This window comes from Microtus oregoni, unplaced genomic scaffold, assembly GCF_018167655.1.
Source record: "Microtus oregoni isolate MIOR12 unplaced genomic scaffold, Mior012 000003F_ref0000135, whole genome shotgun sequence".
Lineage (NCBI taxonomy): Eukaryota > Metazoa > Chordata > Mammalia > Rodentia > Cricetidae > Microtus > Microtus oregoni.
Window position 1 is genome coordinate 6,887,315 of NW_024543062.1, and position 16,985 is coordinate 6,904,299.

General features: G+C 51.2%; 1 protein-coding gene across 1 annotated transcript; it reads left to right on the forward strand.

Moving 5' to 3' along the window:
• Positions 1–6,447: 6,447 nt before the first annotated feature.
• On the forward strand, positions 6,448–16,795 carry Serpine1 (serpin family E member 1). The gene is made up of 9 exons (XM_041649172.1): positions 6,448–6,573; positions 7,766–8,031; positions 9,361–9,594; positions 10,922–11,116; positions 11,818–12,016; positions 13,787–13,887; positions 13,994–14,080; positions 14,790–14,873; positions 15,120–16,795. Exons 2-9 carry the CDS (start codon positions 7,767–7,769, stop codon positions 15,155–15,157), a joined length of 1,203 nt encoding a protein of 400 aa, XP_041505106.1. The 5' UTR covers positions 6,448–6,573; position 7,766; the 3' UTR covers positions 15,158–16,795.
• Positions 16,796–16,985: the final 190 nt, after the last annotated feature.

Below are 16,985 nucleotides of genomic sequence, written 5' to 3' on the forward strand. Positions count from 1 at the left end.
CAAACCCTCACAGCAGCCCCAAACATGGGAATCCCTACCTCTCTCAGGTAAGAGGCTGGGTCAGTGAGATGACTCCGGGGGTCAAGGCATTCACATCAAGCCTGATGACCTGAGTTGGGTCCCCAGAACCCGCATGGCAAAAGGGAAGAACTGCCTCTAACCACCACACTCCTACCTACCTACATACATACACAGGCTGACACCCACACATTCAGTAAATAAACACAATTTTAACTTTAGAACGAGAGAGAAGAAGGTTGGAGAGATGGTTCAAGAGGTCAAGTATTTGGCACATAAACCTGAGGTCCTGAGTTGGAAGCCCCCCTCCCCCACTCCCAGCCCATATTTTTAAAACACTGGCCAGAGCAGCCTTAAGCCTAGACCTGAGAGATGTAAACAGGGATCCCCGGGCTTGCTGGCCAGCTGGTCTAGCGGAATCAGTGAGAGACTCTGTCTCTAAAATAAATAATGAATGAATAAAAAAATAGGTAGGGAGCACATGCATGTACGCCAGCCGCTCACACGCACGCACACACGATTAATAATTAGCGGGAGAGTTAGGACCTGGCAGAAGGTGTGACTTGGCGGGCGGGGTAAAGCCCTAGGTTCAATCCCCAAAAAACAACAACAGGAAAAAAAAAACGAAAGTTGCCGGGGCTCAGAGGGTAAACGTGCTAACCGCCAAGTGCTAGCGGCCAAGCTGCCAGGCCCGTTGACCTAGCTTCTAGCCCCACAACCAGAGTGGAAGAGCAAACTAACTCCCACAGGTGTTCTCTGGCCTGCTCACATGCGCAGGCAGACACACACACGCATGCACGCACGCACGCACAAGTCCCCCCAATCAATCATCAATCCATGTAAATTATTTTTAAAAATTAAAACTAAGGCTCAAAGTGATTAACTTATGCTGGATGAGGGACCACACATCTGCAATCCCAGCACTTGGGAGGCTGAGGCAGGGAGAGTTCAAGGCCAGCCTGAGCTACCTAGTAAGTTCCAGGTCAGACAGACAAACCGGACACAGCACTGTTAACTTTTGTCTTCATACGCTCCTACATCCTCATCCAGGCTCAGGTCCCTGCTGGGAGGCCTGGAGTGTCTGACCTCACTGCCAGTATCTGCCCCCCATCCCCATTTATGGAAATTTATGGAACAGTTGCTGTCTGACCATAGCTCATCTCTTGATCTTTCTGAACTGTGTAATCCTTACGGTAATCCTCAGCCGGTCAGCATCAGGTCCTTGCCTGGAGGCTTGCTCTATTTGACTGTGACTAGCATTCTTCCATTTATAGAACAGTTGCTGTGTGACCATAATTCGTATCTTGGCCTCTCTGAGTCAATTAACTTTTTTTTTTTTTGTTTTGTTTGTTTTGTTTTTCTAGACAGGGTTTTTCTGTAGCTTTGGGGCCTATCCTGGAATCAGGCTGGCCTCGAACTCACAGAGATCTGCCTGCCTCTGCCTCCCGAGTGCTGGGATTAAAGGTGTGTGACACCACCGCCCGGCTCAGTGAACTTTTATGACCCTCAATTTTGAAACGTGTGTGTGTGTGTGTGTGTGTGTCAGAGCTGGTGAGTGGTGAGATAGCTCAGTAGTTAAAGGCTACACAAGCCTGGAAGCCAGAGTTTGATACACACACACAAAACCACACACACACCATTTAAACATGGACTATACTGTGGGGACCCAGAGCAAGTATGAACTTAATCTGAAAGTTAAAGGACAATGGCTGGCCATGGGCTACAGAAGGAAAGAGACCCAAGGGGCTGCGTCTATGAAGGTAGGAGAGGAGAACCCAGACAGGCTGACACCAGACAGGCCATATGGGACAGTCCGGAGCCATGATTGCCAATGAACAGCAGCCAAGGCACTGACCACTCCGCCCAGCTCACTCCTAGAAAGGGCAGAAGCAGTCCAGCCCAAACATGGGCTATTTTCAGAACTGTGTTCTTTGGAAAGCCACCAGGCCAGGAATAGTGCAGTGAGTTAGAGTGAGGGTGGGCGGGGGGGGGGGGGGGAGGGGGGGGCGGCGAGGGGGGGGGGTCTTGTCTTCTCCCACCCCCGGCTCTCCCAGTGAAATCACCAGGCTTGGGGGGCCGGACCCAGCATTCCTAGGAGCCTGTGTAACTAGCAGGAGGCTGAACCTCCTCCCCAGAGGAAGAGCCCTGAAGCCCAGACTGACTGTAGAGGGATTCCAGGAGGCAAAGGAGAAGGAAAGAGGGATTGAGTCAGACGTCGAGGAGAGGGAGTGGGGGCGCCATCTCCTTTGAGAGACATGACAAAGAGTGTAAGAGAGAGACCAGAAGAGGAAGTAAGGAGCAGCTTTATCCTGAGTGACACGGACGGACGTCTCGTCTGGGGGAGAGGGGAGATCTAGAGATGCAAACAGGAAGGGCAAAAGGAAAAGGGAAGAGGGGCCGCTGGGAGACAGCTCAGCAAATGAAGGTTCGTGCCACCAAGGCTGACCTGCGCACGCACGCACGCATGCGCGCGCACACACACACTAAAAGCAGGGAAGGGCCATGGACCTAGGATCACGACTCCTGAGGCCCCAGTGGAGCCTGCTGCTCTGTAAGAGAGTGCAGGGGTAGGAGTTGGGGTAGGGGACAGTCATGGAAAGAATGAGTTCCCTCCAATGACAAACTACCTGCCAAGGGACCAGAGAGAGCCATTTTCCTGTGGAGTTGATCCTGGAACCTTCCCAGAAATCCACAGCTCCATGTAAGGCACGTGCTCTTATCTCTGATCCCAGGCAAATCAAGGGCTGAGCTATTTCAACAGCCCGGACTTTTCTTTCTGTTCATTCGCTCCCTCCCCTCCCCCGCGCTGACCAAAGGGTCAAAAGTTAAAGAAGATGATGAGGTCAAAGTGGTTTTGGGGTTCTAGTGGGGAAGAAAAAGGGAAAGTGACACAAGCCGGTGACTCAGGTTAGATTCTGAGAAGGGTGTCCCTAAGAGGGCTTGGGGGTTAGGGTAAGACACCCCCCCTTCCTCCAGGAAGCCCGCAGGAATCTGCATCCTGTGTTCGAGGATAGATAAGGTCATGGGGCAAAGAGGAGATGCAGGGACCATGGTCAAATCTGGTTTGGGGGCCTTCTCAGCAGCCCTAATTCATAAAGAAACAGAGGCCTCATTCTGCTAGGCTATGCCTCAGTTTGTATTTTTATCTAGTTCTTTATTTGTTTATATGCGCATGTCCATGTGTAGGCAACGTGTGATGTAGAGGCTGGAAGACAGCTTCCATGTGGTAATCAGTTTGTTCCTTCCATCGTGTGGGTCCCCAGGATTGAACTCAGGTCATCAAACTTGGCAGCAGGCACTTCTGCCCAGTGAGCCAACTCATAGGCCCATTGACTCAGTTTCTAAAACCCACCCACTAGATGCCCATGGGTCCCCTTCAGTTTGGAGGTACCGTTAGGGTTCTGTCCATGTTGGTACATCCGTCATCCCGGCATTTGTGACACTAAAGCAGGATTGTGAACAGTGCCAGTCTGGGCTACATAGTAAGATCCTGTCTCAAAGGAAAAAACAAAACAAAACAAAAAAGATGGGCATGCCTATTATTTCAGCACTAGGGAGGTAGAGGCAGGAGGATTGCTGTGAGTTATATAGTGAGTTCCGGAACATTCAGGCTTATATAACATGGCTCTATCTCTAGTGTCTTCCCCACCAAAGGAAAAGAGAGGAAGAAGAAAGAAAGAAAGAAAGAAAGAAAGAAAGAGAGAGACTCAGAGCTTTCCATTTCCTAAGAAAAGGGTGTCCCTCATCCAGCCTCCACATCACACGTTGCCTACACATGGACATGCACATATATACAAACAAATAACTAGATAAAAATATACAAACTGAGGCATAGCCTAGCAGAATGAGGCCTCTGTTTCTTTATGAATTAGGACTACTGAGTTGGCCTCGAACCCAGATTTGACCATGGTCCCTGCATCTCCTCTTTGCCCCAACTCCAGAAGGGACACTGAGCCCTTATCCAGCTCCCCTGAGACCTGGAACAGTGTATTGGGACACCAGTCAGGAAAAAGCTGCTTGCACCCTGGCAGAGTCTCGCCCCGCCCCTGAAAGGAGAGATCTAGAAAAATCTGAGAGAGGCAGGGAGCGGAAGAGAGGGTTCCTCAGTTTCCCAGCTAGAGAACCCAAGGAGGCTCACCTCCAGCTGCAATCTCTACCCGCCCCGCTTCTGAAACCTTGGGGACATCCAGCTCCTGGGCCCCTGACCGCTAAGGACTGAGGGTGTGGCATCTGGAAATGTGTCTAGGGGTAAGAGAGGAGGCTGGGTCTGGTCTTTGTCATCTTCCTCAGAGATGGCCCAGAACATCTGCCTCTCCCTCCCAGGCAAGCAGCCACGATGAGAAAGGGGTGAGAAAGATGAAATAAAACAAAACAAACAGCAGCTGGGCCAGAACGCCTCTCTGCTTGGCCTGTGAGCCTAAATTTCCAACCGAGGTTTCCCCTCTCTCCTCAACCCTCCCTCCCCCACCTGGCTCTGGAGGCAGGGTCGCCATGAGAAAACTCTGTAGGACTGGTTGCCCTGGTATCTGTTTATTGAAAATCCAAAACAAACATCCTCGCTCTACCACCCACTTAAACCTCCCATGACTCGCCAGCCAGCTGTCTCCATGGATACTGCCAAGTGAACCCTGTCACCTATACAGAAGATGACAGCACGTGAACCCCAAGGCCAGAGTGCCTTCTCAGCTCCCACGGCCGGACCGCCTTGACCTTCTCTAGTCACAGGGTCTGGGGTCACAATGGGCGTTTGAGTCTGTCCAACCTTGGGAGGCAGCAGCCTGGTCCTCTTAGGTGCTGCCCTAATGTTCACCCGCTAAAGAAAGCCTGAGACTGGGAAAGCAGCGTTTCGGTGGGTAGTTTGCCTACCATGTGCAGAGTCCTGGGTTCGAGCCCCAGTACTGCATGGGAGGTGGAGGCGGAGGATCAGAATCTCCAGGCTATCCTTGGCTATATAATGAGTTTAAGGCTAGCCTGGGCTGCATCAGCATGAGAGTATTCAAAAAATTAATTAATTAATTTTTTTAAAAGCTCCTCAGTCATTCTTCCTCCCCAGGATCATGATGGTCTAGGACCAGACCCCCACCGTGATATATATTCTGTTTCTTTCTATCCCTGCTCCTGTGGCTCCAGCCCGCCTATGTCTACATCCAGGGGAGAAGCAAACTCTAAAGTGTCCTCTGGGGTCTAGAGAGACGGCTCAGCCCTTAAGAGCACATACCGTTCCTGCAGAGGACCTAAGTACCGCTACACACCCACAATGAACAGAGTACTCGGTGGAGTTACAGCACACAATTGCCTGTAACTCCAGCTCCAGGGAACCTGACATGCCCCTGCTTCTACCTGCACATCCCCTCGAATGGACACACGCATACACACACAGTTAAAATTTAAGAATAAAGCTGGACGTGGTGAGCACACCTCCAGTGTCGGGAGGCAGAAGCAGGCTGGGAGCTGGGAGCTGGGAGCTGGGAGCCAGCCAGAACTCCAGATTTAAGTTCCCCAGTTGGGGCTATATGATAGACTCTCTCAGTAAATAAATAAATAGTTGATAAAAATAAAATCTTAAAAAAAAAAAAAAACACATCTTTCTCCCTGAGTCGTCTCAGGCTGTTCCGAATCAGCAAAACTTCCAGACATCTCCTTGTTCCCTTGACCAGGCTTTTTGTGGTAAACCCTGGTCCCATCCAGCCACCAGTGCCCCACCCAGTACACTTCAAAACCCAGCCACACAAGGCTATTGACAGAGCCCTCAGGGCACCAGGATAGTCTGGCCCCACGTGAGGAGTCAGCCCTGCTTCACAGCAGGCCCGGCAGGCACCTGGAGGGAGGAGGAAAGAACCTGAAGTTCTCCGGTTTGGGCTCAAGCCCAAGAGGAACCAGAACCCAGACAATCACAGGGCACATTTCATGCCCTCTGGCCACTGGGCAGAAACCCAAGGGAAGGCCAGGCCAACTTTTCCTGGAGGTAGGCCCAAGGTGCACAAGGGGCAGACAGCCCTAACAAGCTCCATAGCTTCTCTGGGATGAGTTCCTCCAAAGCAAAGGGGCAAACCCAGTCATGTGGCTGCAAGCTGAGAACCAGGGAAGGGAGTCCCAGACACTAGGCGTTGTAAGCTCTGTGGTGCCACCGGGGGTTGAGCCGACCGACCAGCCAAAGGCAAATTGACTGGGATGTTCCAATCAAGGCAACCAGGGTTTGCTCAATTATCCGGCATGCCCTCCAGCACACGTACACACATGTCCCAGCAAATCCCTGGGAGGGAGGGAGGGAGGGAGGGAGGGAGGGGGGAGGGGGAGGAGGGCGGGCAGGCAGCCCAGACATTTCCAGAGTTAGAAAGTGGGTGGGGCTGGAACATGAGTTCATCTGTTTCCTGCCCACATCTGGTATAAAGGGAGACAGGAGCCACAGGACGGCACAGCTGGAGCAAGCTGCTGCAGAGCCGCGAAAGAGGACCATTGCACTCCCGCCTCCTGCAGAACGCAACCAACCACAGCTGAGCAACAGCCAGCAAGCGGGAAGAAGAGTCAATCACAGGGCACCTTGGAAAACTCCAGGTAGGAGAAAGGCGAGCTCTTTCCTAAGGCCTAAAATTACGTTAGGAAGGTGACCTTCCCTTCCCAGAAGGCATTTCTTTTCCGCCCTGTTCTGGAACTCCGCAGGCTTTAGCCCACCCAGGACCGCAGGTGGTCGAGAAAGATGGTCAAACTCCACTTCCAACCCTGGATCCTAGAAGCGAAGATGCTGTCTCTCGGGGCCTCCCCAGAAAACCTCCCCTTTCTCACTTTAGCAAAGAAACTTTACTTAAAAGAAAAACCAAGCCAGGCGGTGGTGGTGGCGCACGCCTTTAATCCCAGCACTCCGGAGGCAGAGGCAGGCGGATCTCTGTGAGTTCGAGGCCAGCCTGGTCTATAAGAGCTCGTTCCAGGACAGCTAGGACTGTTACACAGAGAAACAAAACCAAAAAGAAAGGAAAGGAAAGGAAAGGAAAGGAAAGGATGGGATGGAAAGGAAAAAATCCAAACCAAAACTTTAAAAATTGCATTTGTATGTGCATGCGTGTATGTGTGGTGTGCGCATTCGTGTGTCACAGTTCAAGTGTGGAAAGCAGAAGACAACTTTCAGGAGTCCGCTCTTTCTGCCATGGGGGTCCCAGGACTAGACCTCGGGTCAGCAGACTTGGTGGCAAGTGCCTTTACCCACTTGGCTGTCCTCCTGGCCCCAGAGAACTTTTTCATACTGCTAAAAGGAACAAGCAGTAGTTGGGGAATTGTGATAAGAGAAAACAAACGAACAAACCAACTTGTAAATCAAAAGCTGTCATTATCCAAAGTTCTCAGTCCCACAGAAGGGAAAAGAGACACAGGGGCTCTTCTCTAAGATTTCCACAGGTCAAAAACGAGGGTGGCCTGGGATCAAAACTCAGGTAGCATCTATGGGCAATAAGGCATGCCTGTAATCCCAGTACCTGGAAGAATTGAAACAGGAGGACCCTGAGTTCAAGACCAGCCTGGACAACATAACATGACTCTGTCTGGAAAAGATGGAAAGAATTGGTTGGAGGCAGAAGGGGGTGAGCTCATCATCCAATCCCACTATGGAATCTTAATGAATGTGAATTTACCAGACTGATCTCTTACAGGCTAGAGACAAACACAGAGAACCTAGCCCATGGCTGAGGCACCAGGTCCGGCTCCGGGATGTCTTCCAGAATCCTTTCCTTATCAGATTCTCTCCCTTTTATCCTAGGATGCAGACGCCAGCACTAGCTTGCCTCACCCTGGGCCTGGTTCTGGTCTTTGGGGAAGGCTCTGTTTTACATCACGAGTCCCGCACAATCCACCAGGCCACTGACTTCGGCGTCAAAGTGTTTAAGCATGTGGTACAGGCCTCGCAGGACCGGAACGTGGTTTTCTCTCCCTACGGGGTGTCTTCAGTGCTGGCCATGCTGCAGCTGACCACGGCAGGGAAAACCCAGCAGCAGATCCAGGATGCCATGGGATTCAAAATCAATGGTGAGAGACGGGGCAGAGCGAGAGGGGGAGAGTCACGAGGTCCTCACAGACTAGGGGCCAGAGCAAACAGAGCAGAGAAGGTAGCGAAGACTCACTCCAGCATCCCCCAGTCAGGCCGTGTTCAGCTGCAGTCCAGGGTCCAACCGTTTTCTCTCCAGCTTCTCGGTCAGATGGCCTTGAATTGTCTATGGTGTACCAGCCAGTAGGTACAGAACATCCAAACTGTGCTTATATCCCCATGACGCTGGGGATACAGCTTACCTAGCATGCACAAGGCCCTGGGTTCCATCCCCAATACCAAATAAAACTGGAGATGGTGTACAATGACCTTAACTCTTGAAAACCTCAGTCTTATTGTCTATAAAATGGGGAATGCCTGAAAAAGTGTCTACCACACAGGGTTAATGTGTAATAGGATCGTGAACTTGAATTACTTGACAACACCGTTATTATGCAAACAACCTAGCTAGGTATGGTGGTACAAACCTGTAATCCCAGCCCATGGCAGGCTGAGGGAGGGGGGCTATGAATTCAAGGCTAGCCTAGGCAAGCTCCACTCCAGGCTGGGCTAGAGAGCAAGACCCTGTCCCGAAACCAAACAGAAGAGCAAGTCAAACAGGGTGGTGACTTGTGCTTGTAATGCCAGCACTTGTGGCCCTTAGGAGGACTGTTGGGGATGGGGGCGGTGGACGCAAACTTGTGCTTATGATTTAAGAACTGAGAAGAATGTTCTAATGTAAGGAAAGTATTAGGAGCTGAGACTTTTGGGGGAAGGATGCACAAAGGGTTAAAATTTGAGAGCTGAGTCTAGCGGTGTATGTTCTTAATCCCAGCACAGGGGAGGGGAAGGCAGAGGAATTTCTGTTAGCTTCCAAGATATCTAGGGCTATATAATGAGCGGCAAACCGGTCTATGCAGTCTGAGTTACTGTGTGAGACCCTCCTGGGAGAGGAGTGGGGAGAGGAGAAGAAAGTATGAGAGAGAGAGGCAGCATAGTGGTCCACACCATTAGTCCCAGGAGGCAGAAGCAGGCAGTTCTCTGTGAGTTCAAAGCCAGCCTGAACTAAACAGTAATGTCTGACTACCCAGAGGTGTCTGGTGAGACCTGGTTTCAAAAAAATGAACAAAAAAATAAGGAAGAAGGGAGGGATGGTGAGAAAAAGGGAGAGAGAAAGAAAGAGGTACAATTATGCTCCTCCACTGACTGCTGGAGGGATGAAAGAGCCTCATCCACCTGAGCGGGGCGAGGTCTTCTTTGGGAAACCTGGTCCAGACGAAAGCCCTTGGCTCAACAGGAGAATAATGGATCCTGTTCTGTTACCTCTACAGAGAAGGGTACAGCTCCTGCCCTCCGTCGGCTGTCCAAGGAGCTCACGGGGCCATGGAACAAGAATGAGATTAGCACTGCGGACGCCATCTTCGTCCAGCGGGACCTGGAGCTGGTCCAGGGCTTCATGCCCCACTTCTTCAAGCTCTTCCGGACCACGGTGAAGCAGGTGGACTTCTTGGAGGTGGAGAGAGCCAGATTCATCATCAATGACTGGGTGGAGAGGCACACCAGACGTAAGTGGCAGGGAAGGTAGGCCAGTCCCGAGGCGCGTGCAGAGAAAGGGAATTCCATGTTAAATTCACCTATCCTCAGTTCTCACTTTCAGCTTTGTATTTGAGGATAAAAGGCGAATGTTTGTCCTTTTCCTCTCTTCCTGTGGTGCTGAGGATGGGAGGCAGGACCTCATGCTTGCTGGACAATCCTCTGCTTCTAAAGGCACATCCCCAGCCCCTCACTGGGGATTCTAGGCAGGTGCTCTACCACTGAGTCACACCCCAGCCTCTCACTGGGGGATGGTAGGCACATGCTCTACCACTGAGCTCTAACCCAAAACCCTGTTTGTCTTGGTTAGACTTTTTCATAAGACCACTCAGAGCTGGGTGTAATGGGTCATTCCTGTAGGAAAATCATGAATTTGGGGTTAGCCTGAACTACACAGTAAGATCCTGTCAAAAACAAAAACAAAAAAAACAAAACAAAACAAAAACACTAGAGAGAGAAAACTAGCCAATTCAAACCATTGCATATACCTGTAGTTCTAGCTACTCCACCCCACCTCCAAATAGATAGATAGATAGATAGATAGATAGATAGATAGATAGATAGATAGATAAAACAACCAAAACCCACCAGAGCCACCAAGATGGCTCCACAGGTAACGGCTTTTATCGTGAAGCCTGGTGACCTGAATTTGATTCCTGGAAGCCACAGAAATGGGGAAGGGAGAGAACCAACTCTGCATAAGTCGTCCTCTGACCTCCACTTGGCATGCACGCACCCCCCCACACCTCATACTTCCCCTCACAATAATAATAAATAATTTTTTAAAACAAACAAACAGAAGCAAAGCCAATGGAAAGACATGACCTTCAGTAAGAACAGCAGGAACTTCCGCGTGTGTGGACAAGCCTCCAAGATTACAGCTTAGAGGCTGAGAGGAGAGGTGTAATGAGAGAAGGCATAGGTGTCTAATTCTGATGCTAAACTAGATCCCAAAGCCAAGAAAAATGTGGTGAAGCCAGGGATGTGGCTCATCCTATCATCCTAGCTCTTGGGAAGCTGAGGCAGGAGGACTACCATGAACTCAAGGCCAACCTAGGCTTTGGGTGAGCTCTGGAGTAGGCTGTACTATGAAGAGGAAAAAAGGGGAAGAGAGAAGGGAGAGAAGGAATGAAATGGGGGGGTATTGAGCTGGAAGACATCCCAAGACTCTTAAAACAAATTGACCCATTTAACCCCCAGCAGCTCTTTGCATCCCTCAACAAACACCTGTTTGAGAACAGGGAGTAGCAGGGAAGCATCAAAGATGCTTAAAAGCCATCTCACCTTGCTTTCCCTTAGGTATGATCAGTGACTTACTTGCCGAAGGGGCTGTGGACCAGCTGACACGTCTCGTGCTGGTGAACGCCCTCTACTTCAATGGCCAATGGAAGACCCCCTTCTCAGAGGCCAGCACCCACCACCGCCTCTTCCATAAGTCTGACGGCAGCACCGTCTCTGTGCCCATGATGGCTCAGACCAACAAGTTCAACTACAGTGAGTCCAAGATCCCCAGTCCCTACCTTTTAACAACAACAGACCCTGGGCAGCATCCAGTGTCACTGTCAGAGGGAGGAAGATGGCAGAGAGGTGGACACACCCAAGTTATTACAATGACTTCCCAAGCAGGACATACTGAGATAATCCAAGAAGCAGGAAAAGTCCCAGCTTCTTTCATGCTAGGTGAAGCTGAAATGGAGACGGTCTTCCTGACCCACATCTGCCCGACCGTTAAGCCCATCTCTTCTAAGAGGTTTCTAGTGTCGTTACCTGAGGCGAACAAGCCCAGAGAGAGGGGAAAACTGTGTGGAAGTTGAGATTTAGAGGCTGAGGATGGGAATAATTAGTGGCTGGGGTCAGACAGAAATCAGTGAAGGTCAGGAGGGAGAAAATAGGAGGATGTGGGGGTGTGGCTTAGGGAGAAAGCTCACTCAGCATCAGTAAAGCCCTGGGTTCCATGCTTAGCTCAAAAGCCGGGTGTGGTGGAGAGTAAGTTCAAGGCCATCCTTGACTACAGCTAGTTAAAAGATGAAAGGAAAACATTGGAATGCCATGTAGACTGGGTGACAGAACTCCAAAACTAGAACAGAGAGCTCGGTCTTCTAGAAGGAGAGGAAACAAGAGACGCAGGAGGAGAGTTAGGGAGGAATCCACGTGAGCTGGAGCCATTTCCAAGGTGCCATCTTGGTTCTTCCCAGCTGAATTCACCACTCCTGATGGCCACTACTACGACATCCTGGAACTGCCCTATCATGGCGAAACCCTCAGCATGTTCATCGCAGCGCCCTACGAGAAGGACGTGCCCCTCTCTGCCCTCACCAACATTCTGGATGCTGAGCTCATCCGACAATGGAAAGGGAACATGACCAGACTGCCCCGGCTCCTCATCCTGCCCAAGTAAGCCATCCCACTCGCCAACACCCTAGTCCCAGCATCCACCATCTCTCCTGAAGCCACCGTCCCCATGGGCAGTTTCCCGGATGGGGAACACCCACAAGGAAGGGACATGTGTGGGAGGCTGATGGGAAACCTTTTAGCCTGGGTTTGATTATGGTTTCTTATTTCATCATCACACTTGGAGAATGTCTCTACTGTTGGAGAGGAGATAGATTTTTATAAAATCTATCCCCGCAGAAGCCATGCACCAAAAACCCAGTCAAAGTCCACCGAAGTGGAGGGTGCAAGCCTGCAGCCTCAGTGCTTGAGAGCTCGGGCCTTGGCTATGGGGAGCAAGATTGCTGAAGCCATAGCTCAGTTGGTAGAGTGCTCCCATGCCATGCATGAAGCCCCAGGTTCGAACCCACACAGACCAGGCATGGGGGTACAAATCTGTAATCCTCACACTTAGGATAAGGCCAACCTGGGCTATATGCAGCAAGACCCTATCTCGTGAGGGGGAGGGGCGCAGGGAAAGGGGTGGAGCTTAGTTGTCAGGGTGCTCACCTTCCATATGCAAAGCCCTAGACTGGATCCCCAGCGCTGCTGCATAACCTCAATCTCAGCACGAGGGGGCTGGAAGCAGGAGGATCAGGGGTTCAAGGTCACCCTCTTGCTGATCCTGAATTACATGAGACCCCATCAAAAAAAAAAAAAAAAGAATTAAAAAAAAAGACCAGCCAAAAGAGGAGCTAGAGAAATACATACGTAGGGGCTTCTAAATTATTCTCCGGCTTGTTCCTATCCCCACCTCCTCCCTTGCGCACCATCCACTCCAAGACCAGGCAGAGGAGCAGCCACAGCTCCAGACTGAGACTTAAAAAAAAAAAAAAAAAAAAATCTCTTTTCCCCTAATCCTCTGCAGAATCAAAAGGGGTGGAGAGGGTTGTGTCTGGGTAATTCCAGAATTATAGGGAAGCTCCCAGCCCAGGCTTCCCCTAAACTCCCAGATGCTCTAATGCCAGGCTTGGAGAAAGGGGGGGATTGAGTCGCTTTAGCTCCCGAGCTTCCACTGCCTTCCTCTCTCATCAAGATGGAGATAATGAGTCATGCCCTGGTGGGAAGCAGGGCCCCCCCCCCAAAGCCTCACTGTGTGAGTCGCTCAGAAACAGCCTGCAGACCACAGTTATCCCCAGCACCCGCACAGGTCGATGTGAACCTGTCCCTCTCCCGCAGTCAAACGGAATACAATTATGTTCTAACTGCTGTCTTATTTGGGGAAAGCCATTAGTCACGGGCTTGAGGGGGTGGAGATGCTGCACTTTGCTCATTAATATTAGACATTTCTGGCAAGGAGGGGGGAAAAAGGCCTGACCCCCCACCTAGCCAAATGAGATTTCAAAGACTTCTAATCCTGTCCTAGGGTGCTGGAGGCAGGGGGATCCCTTCAAAGTCAGGGCTGGGGAAGTAGTTGAGTTAGTGGACTGCTTGCCTAACTTGGAGCTCCTGGTTTGGACCCACATAAAGCAGGCATGGTGGTGCACATCTGCAAACCTTAGCACCGGGAGGGAGAAGCAGGGGCATCAGGAGTTCAAGATCATCTTGGTTACATAATGAGTCTGGGGCCAGCCTGGGCTACATGAGCTCCTGGGTCAAGGCAAATAAAAGCCAGGTCTTCATGCTCATGTCAGTTGCTACCCCATCCCACTATCCTAGCGGATACCTGGTAGGTCCTGGGAGAATCAGCCATTTGAGGGTCACGCTAACGCTGCTCCCTGCTCCTGCCCACAGGTTCTCTCTGGAGACTGAAGTGGACCTCAAAGGGCCCCTGGAGAATCTGGGCATGACTGACATGTTTAACCCAGCCCAGGCTGACTTCTCCAGTCTTTCTGGTGAGCTAGAACCCTCTCACTTTATTACTTCCACAGGTCAGAGTCCCCTGGAGAGGACAGAGTGGTGGCTAACCTGCCCTTTGTGTTCTGCTCCCCTCTGTTTCAGACAAGGAGCAGCTCTCTGTAGCTCAGGCCCTGCAGAAAGTCAAGATCGAGGTGAACGAGAGCGGCACAGTGGCGTCTTCCTCCACGGGTGAGTGTGGCTCTGCCAGGGTCGGTCCACCAACCTGGGACAACAATAGCCCTGCAGGGAGCTAGAGCAGGTCCATCACCACCCTTCCCCAAACCTCTTTCTCATGTGGAAATGGATTCACTTCCCCTGGGACACTGCTGCCCCATCCATGGCTCCTGGGGTCCCAGGATGTGACAATCACCCCAAAGAAAGACCTGAGGTGTTGCCGCAGTGGAAAGTGGATTCAAAGAGTTTGCTTAGCAGTATGCTAAGTGTAGCTCAGTGGTAGAGCCCCTGTCTAGAATCCCCCAGTGAGGGGCTTGGGAGTGTGACTCAGTGGTAGAGCCTCTGCCTAGAATCCCCCAGTGAGGGGCTGGGGGCATGGCTCATTAGTAGAGCACCTGCTAAAATCCCCCAGTGAGGGGCTGGGGACATGGCTCATTGGTAGAGCACCTGCCTAGAATCCCCCATTGAGGGGCTGGGGTGTGGCTCAGTGGTAGAGCCCCTGCCTAGAGTCCCCCAGTGAGGGGCTCGGGTGTGGCTCAACTATAGCACTCTTGCCTTAGCATGTCCGAGGCTCAGGGTTTCACACCCACTATTGGTTTCCTTTAAACCACCTGAATATCATCTCCCAGTGCTGCCCCCAGATAGACTGGGGTCACTGGATCTCTTAGGATCACACCAATGACAGCGTCCCTCTAACCCTAACACATGGTTTCTTCTCTTTCAGCCATTGTTGTCTCAAGCCGCATGGCCCCTCAGGAGGTGGTTATGGACCGACCCTTCCTCTTTGTGGTTCGGCACAATCCAACAGGTGAGCAAAACCCACAGCACTCTCCTCCCCTCCTGCTATTTCTTCAAACCATGATAGACCTGCCCACCATGTAGATGTCCCTCGAGCCTTTAGGGACTCAGTGAAGGCTCTGGAGCTCAGTTCCGCTCCAACCCAGCACCCCGTCATAGCCCACACAGTGCCAGGACCCCAGTCCTAACTCAGTCACTTGCCCCTCACTCACCTGCTCTGATTCTCACCTGGCATGCATGATTCCTCTACCCACAGAGACGAACCTCTTCATGGGCCAAGTGATGGAGCCTTGATAGCCAGAAGAGAGGCCTTCGCTCGGGATGAAACTGGAGCTGTAATAAGCAGAAACTCTGAAGAAGAGAATTATTCTAAGTGTTCTTTTGGGAGAAGGAGAAGGCATTTCTTTCTCCCTTCTGGCCAGCCTCCCAGACCTCAGACTCTCGAAGGGGAAAGTGTCTAACTCCCTCACTGGAGGCAGACTCCCCTGATCCAGACCCTCGACCTCACAGAACCTTCATCTGCTCATCTTTCTCCCGTTCAGCCTTTGGACCCAGGTCCCACCAACGCCCCAAGGGGCCTCAGGGCTTTCCCTCAGCATGCTGGGGCAAAAATCACACTGTGGCCACCTCTTGCACCGTCTGCCGCTGCTGAGGTGGGTGTCCACAGGCAAAGGAAGAAATGCCGCCTTATCTCAAGGTCCACCGTGGGGATGACCACCTTGCCCAGCTCCGACGGGCAGCAGATGGACAGACTGGGTGTTTGCCCAGTATGGAGCCCAGTTCCTCTTGTCCCTCCCCGACACAGCGTGCAGAGGTTCTTTCAGAGTGTAGGAGACTTGTTTACATAGCTTCTTTATCTTCACTCACAACCCAGTTTTCTTTTGGGAAGGGAAAGAAAGATCAGATGTGTGTGTGCCTGGCTCTTCATCCGCAGTCTCACTGAGGGGGTGCGGGGGAGATGCCGGGGGTGTGCTTGACTATTTATCTCATTCTCCCTCTTGTATGCTGGTTGGAAAGAAGAAGCACTGTTAAGAAAAAAAGCATTTTATTTAAACCATGGCACACGGTGTCCCGTTTGGGGTCTATATCCCTGTCTCTCAGGAGCCTCACTCCACAAGCCTGCCCTCCTGGTGGTCCCCGTGATGGGGCTCACACTGCCGCCTAGTGGTGGCCTAACGCACCCTTACCCCAATGCTCCCCACCCCCGCCCCTACCCCCACCCTCCGTGGCTTTTTTTCCCTAGGGACCTTGCCAAGGTGATGCTTGGCAGCCCACGTTAAAGGAAGAAGAGGAAGGGAAAAAAAAAAGATTGGGTGGAAGAGAGAGATTTGAGGGAGGGCAAAGTGGTTTCAAATTTTTCCAATACATTCAGGAGCAGAATGGTAAAGGGACTGTGTGACCTAACAGGACAGAACTTTCTCCAATTACTGGGTGACTCAGAGCCGCACTGGTGACTCACTTCAGTGTGTCATTTCCGGCTGCTGTATGTGAGCACTGGACACGTGGGGAGGCGGGGGAGATGAGAGAGACAGCCAGCTCCCGGTCAACCACCTTCCTCCTATAATCATTTTTGAAAGCCTCCTTAGCTGGGGGTATGATCAGAAAACCAATTTACTGAAACATTGCGCAAGAAGGTACCGTGAATGCAATCTCATAGCAGGCCACTCTGCATCCATTACGCCTCCACTGGAAAGAAAAACAAAACTCATTCTTTGTGTTTTCGTTTCCCCCTCTCTCCCTCTCCTTCTCTCTCTCTTTTTCCTCTTTTTGTTATGCACTGGACAGCCATACACCGTGTACCCACAGGGGCCCCAAATGTGGGCATGAATGTTCTTGAATTTTGTTGGTAACAAGCATTTTTTTTCACTTTTGATATATAAGCAGGTAAATATATTTTCAAAAACAATAAAAATAAATAATATGCAAGCAACATTACTTGCTTTTTGCCTTTTTCCTTTTGCTGAACACAAGGAGTCAAAACCATATTGGGGGCTGGAATGGCTGAGTGGGTGAAGCATTTGCCACACAGGGCGGATGATGTGATTTCAAGCCCTGGATCCCACATGATGGAGAGGGAGAACTGACCCCTGGAAAGTCCGCTGACCTCCACACACAGAACATG